Genomic DNA, 4,230 nt, shown 5'->3' with positions numbered 1-4,230 from the left:
CTTGGCGGTGTTCCCGATTTTCTAATGGACTTCTGCCCTTACATTCGACCGAATATCAAAACTAGGTGCAGTAATGGGGACGCAACCGTTATGCGTGGGAGCCGCGTTGGCCCGAGATCAAAGTGCCTAAAGGGGGATGGACTTGCCGATTTCATGGGTCCTGTTGGTGACGTCTGCGCTGAGGTGTCGTGTGACAAGGGCGAGGTGAGCGTGCGGTACCTTGGAGATGATACGTGGCACAAATGCCCGGAGGGCAGCAGTATTACACCAGCTGGGCTGTTCACGGGAGGGAGGATTTTGTGTCCAAAGTACGACGATGTATGTATTGTCTTCGATACAATTAATGGAGGTGGAGACGTGAGCAGTTTGTTGTCAGCTTTTCCCCCGATTCCATTGATTATGCTGGTTCTTATTTTTATGTCAATGTGTTAATTATTTTGTGAAAAAACAACAACAACAAAAAACGCGTGTTGTAATCGTTCAATTGGGAATGTGCCATTTGTTGGTCAGTACTGTTAATTTGTTTTGTTTAATCATTTTTAATTCCTTACGGGTACATTTATCCCCAATTGAAATGAGATGCTTTGATAGTAATATATATATATATATATATACATGTGTGTGCGGCCCTGAGCGGTCTCTGTTTTTTCTCTGCTATTTACTTTAGGTCAAATTAGTATTTTTCCAAATTGAACCGGATCGTGCGTCAAGAACGCAAAAGAAACAGTGCGTGTGTGGAGCAGCATTTATAGAAAAGAAGCCATTTGTACTGTTGGAGCGTATTATTTTTTTTTCTTTTGAATTTTTTTGTCATTTTCCGGGTTTTTTTTATTTTTATTTTTTAATGGTTGCGAGAGGAATGGTGTGAACGGAGGTGTGTCTAGAGGAAAACGCAATAATAATGTCTTCTTCTGGGAGCTTGTGAAGAGGATGAACGCGAGGGAGGTTGGTTGCCCAAATTAATATATCCTCCATGAAAGGCGAATATATTTATTTACGTTCATTGCCCATCTTTCGAATGCTCTGCAACACCGCGATGGAAGGAGTCGAGGAACCGATAACGGCAAGACGAATGCTTTTTTTTTTTTTTACTTTCTCACTCATCCTCTTTTGATTCCTAACTTTCGGCGGGGTCTTGTGGTTGGAAGAGCACAAATTTTTCCACTTCGTAATGAATAAACATCATCCATCTGAATAGACCGCACCGTGTCAGGAGAGTGGCTTCCCGAATATACATGTATTTAATTGGAGCAAGCATTGAGGATGTGGCGAATCTGCTGCCTCTCCATTTACCCCTTTTCCCTCTTTTGCTTGATTTCTTTAGATAATTTTAGGATTCGTGCAGCGGCCCAGGCGATTATTCTCTCCTATCTATTCTTGTGAAGCCTAGCGCAAAGAATATTTATTGAGGGAGGAATTTATGGGTGGATTCATGGCTCGGACGGTGTCCACGAGACAGACACGCTCACAACCACATTCTGAGGTTGTGCGGTCCAACGACACTTTGTCTTTGCCCAGCGACTAGCCCGCCATTGAGCCACCACGTGGGCGGCGTTCTCACCATTAGCGGGCGGCGAATTCGTTGCAAGGCGGTTCCAGGAGAAAGGGATGAATTGCACCTCGTTGCGACACTCTGTCGCTGTCACCACCATGCCGAGGAACCCTGAGTCCATTCGAGCCTCTCTGAAGAGGAAGAAGCACACCACTGTTTGGATCAATTGCGCGGCACCTGAGGGAAGGCAGTTGGCGCTGCAGCGCCCATATGAGTGCGCTTGTGCTTGGTTGGAGGAGCAAAAATACTGAAATGCAGCTCAAACGCCCACGCGCAGTTCCAGGCGGTGCGGATTCGATTGGCGCCGTTGCAGGAGTTGCTCATAGCCGTAAATGGGACGACAAACTGGCGACCATCAGCACTCAGCCAGGCCCGTCACGATTCTCCACCGCTTCTGCCACGGGAAGTTGGAGTGCGTCCCATACGGCCGAGACAACTGAAATATCCTGCAAATTCATGAAGTGCCAGAGGGATTAGAGCTGTTACTCGGCCCACGGGGCCCACGGGGGACCAAGTGGGGAATCCGTGGGAGGCAGGGATTTGTCCGGAGGATTGCAGTCGCACCATTTGACGGCGTATTGGAATGCATGATGTGCGCAACGCCTGGCCACAGCTCCTGGATGCGTCTTGGGTCACCTTTCCGACGCCGGCTGCGCCAGGTCCCGGCATGCAGACAGCCGTGAGGGGAACGGTGTGTCCTGGGCGTGCGCCACTCGCGGGGGAGAGATGCTTATGGAATCTTGCCGGTTGGCAGGGCGACTGCGTACACTCAGTCAAATGGATCCTCGGGACAGTGAATAACGATGCTGGAGTGCGGGTCGAGGACATCCAGGGTGCTGTGGAAATGCCCAGAAATGGGACCGCCCATTCCCCCAGGAGGTTCCGAGAGCAAACAAAGAGCATGCCGCATCCCCGCCCAATGAAGCACGATGCCGCAAATGTGGTCGGATTGGAAAATACAACACGACGTGCCGAGTGAAGCTGCGGAAGTAGAACCACACACACAAAAAAAGGGACTTTCGGCTCCGGAAGCAATGCCTTCTGGGCCGGCACAGGTGGGGAATCATCATCAATTTCCGGGTGTGACCGCGCGGCATGGGTTCCTCTCAACGCCGCGCTCGTGGTGATGCCGTGGGACACCTCACCAAGACGTCGGCGCAGCTGTTATCTTTGCTGGAAACGAGTTGGTGCGCCGGGCGACGGTGCTGTGGGCACAATTGTCGCCGGGGAGGGACGGCACACGACCATCTTTCCTGAGGGCCACAGCATCGTTTGGCGCACCCATAGCCGTCGGGTTGCGTTGCGGGAGGAGAAGGAGGATTGGTTGCCCCGGCGACGAGTGGGCCTGTGCACTTTTACTCCCTGAAGTGGATCCGATGGCGGACGAATTCAACGGCACGCGGCTGTGTTGACGATTTGTGGAAGGACACTGTGTTACGGTCCGTCACCTCGACGAGCGATGGGAAAGAAATGAATTTGGGGATCTCCGCACAGCATGCGCTGCTTTTGAGAAAGGCAGGTAGTATTTGTGAAGCGTTGGAAGTGACCGTCGCGGGGTGGGCCGGCGGTGCCTTTTGCGGCGGTGCTGGACAAGCCGTCAGGACAGAGACGGCGGTCCATCGCATGGCCAAAGGCACGGAACGCCCATGAGGACGCTGAGGTAACGTTTGCTCTGCCATTTCACATTTCACAGTATCTTAGCGCATTGTGGGACGAGACCGCCGCTTTACTGGATGTGGATGCGTCTTTTTACAGGTGGCTTTTTTGGCGGATGTGCACGGGCGAGTTTCGGCTGTCGAGTGGGATTTGTGGATCTTGTGGAATTGACTCGCCCCACACGGGCCACGAGTGTTGTCCGGAAGTTCCCCGCACCGCCGCGAGGGTCTTGGCGGAAGACACCGAGATGGTAAGACCGCAGTCTGTGGTGCCGCGCGTGGCAAGGAGACTTCTGTTTGGATTTGGGGTGTCCGAACCAGTGGGCTGCGGAGGAGCGTGGTTCAGCGGGGCCCCTGTCAAGAGATGTGAATCTATTGGTGTATCCTTCAGCCGTGAGACGACGAGCGCCGCCTTGAAGCACGATGCGAATACGAGGATTGAGGGAGGCCGCGTTTCTCCCAAAGCATGCAGCTGAGGGTGTGGATGGTGTGGTCCCCGTATGATGCTGCGCGGTGGTGCGGGGGATTCTCTCTTTTGACATTAGCTCTTGTTTTTTCAACATATTGCATCCCCGACTGTCGTGTCCTCACGATCCCGCAGACATGCCGCCATACACACCGAAACTGCGGCACGAGCGGCCCCGCAAATTGCCGGAGAAGGAGCTCTTTTGCCTTGGGGCAGCCTCGCCAGCTCCTGCCATGTTGGCGACAGACGCGTCTATGCATGGATGGAGCGGTTTACTGCTTTGGGGGCGGGGGAATTGTTGGCGGCTGGCGGCGCGCGGGAACGGGTGCCAAACACAATTCGCCCGCCGACGAGACCCCGATGGGATCACCACTGGTGGAGTTTCGCTGCCCCACATGCGGCTTTTAGCACTAAAGCAATGACGGACTGACCCGCTTCCGCACGGCACGCCACGGGCATCAACCAGACATCGTGAAAACCGGCGAACGTGAATTGTGCAATGAAACAAGTCCGCATCCACTCCGCTGCCCGGCGCTGCCGGCAATAGACAAAACATG

General features: G+C 53.1%; 1 protein-coding gene across 1 annotated transcript, besides 4 other annotated features; it reads left to right on the top strand.

Moving 5' to 3' along the window:
• On the top strand, window positions 1-432 carry Tc00.1047053416761.10 (surface protease GP63, putative; the record flags this gene model as incomplete). Its single annotated transcript, XM_798194.1, has 1 exon — window positions 1-432. A coding segment is annotated over one exon (432 nt), but the record flags the coding sequence as incomplete, so codon positions are not given.
• Window positions 1-4,230: a sequence feature (areas not merged during assembly with more than two copies in the genome that could not be assigned to a particular haplotype).
• Window positions 594-617: a microsatellite.
• Window positions 783-842: a sequence feature (T-rich).
• Window positions 915-1,362: a mobile genetic element.

Source organism: Trypanosoma cruzi, genomic scaffold (genome assembly GCF_000209065.1).
Source record: "Trypanosoma cruzi strain CL Brener 1047053516391 genomic scaffold, whole genome shotgun sequence".
Lineage (NCBI taxonomy): Eukaryota > Euglenozoa > Kinetoplastea > Trypanosomatida > Trypanosomatidae > Trypanosoma > Trypanosoma cruzi.
The sequence above is the reverse complement of the archived record's forward strand: the minus strand, read 5'-3'. Positions and strand labels throughout refer to the sequence as shown.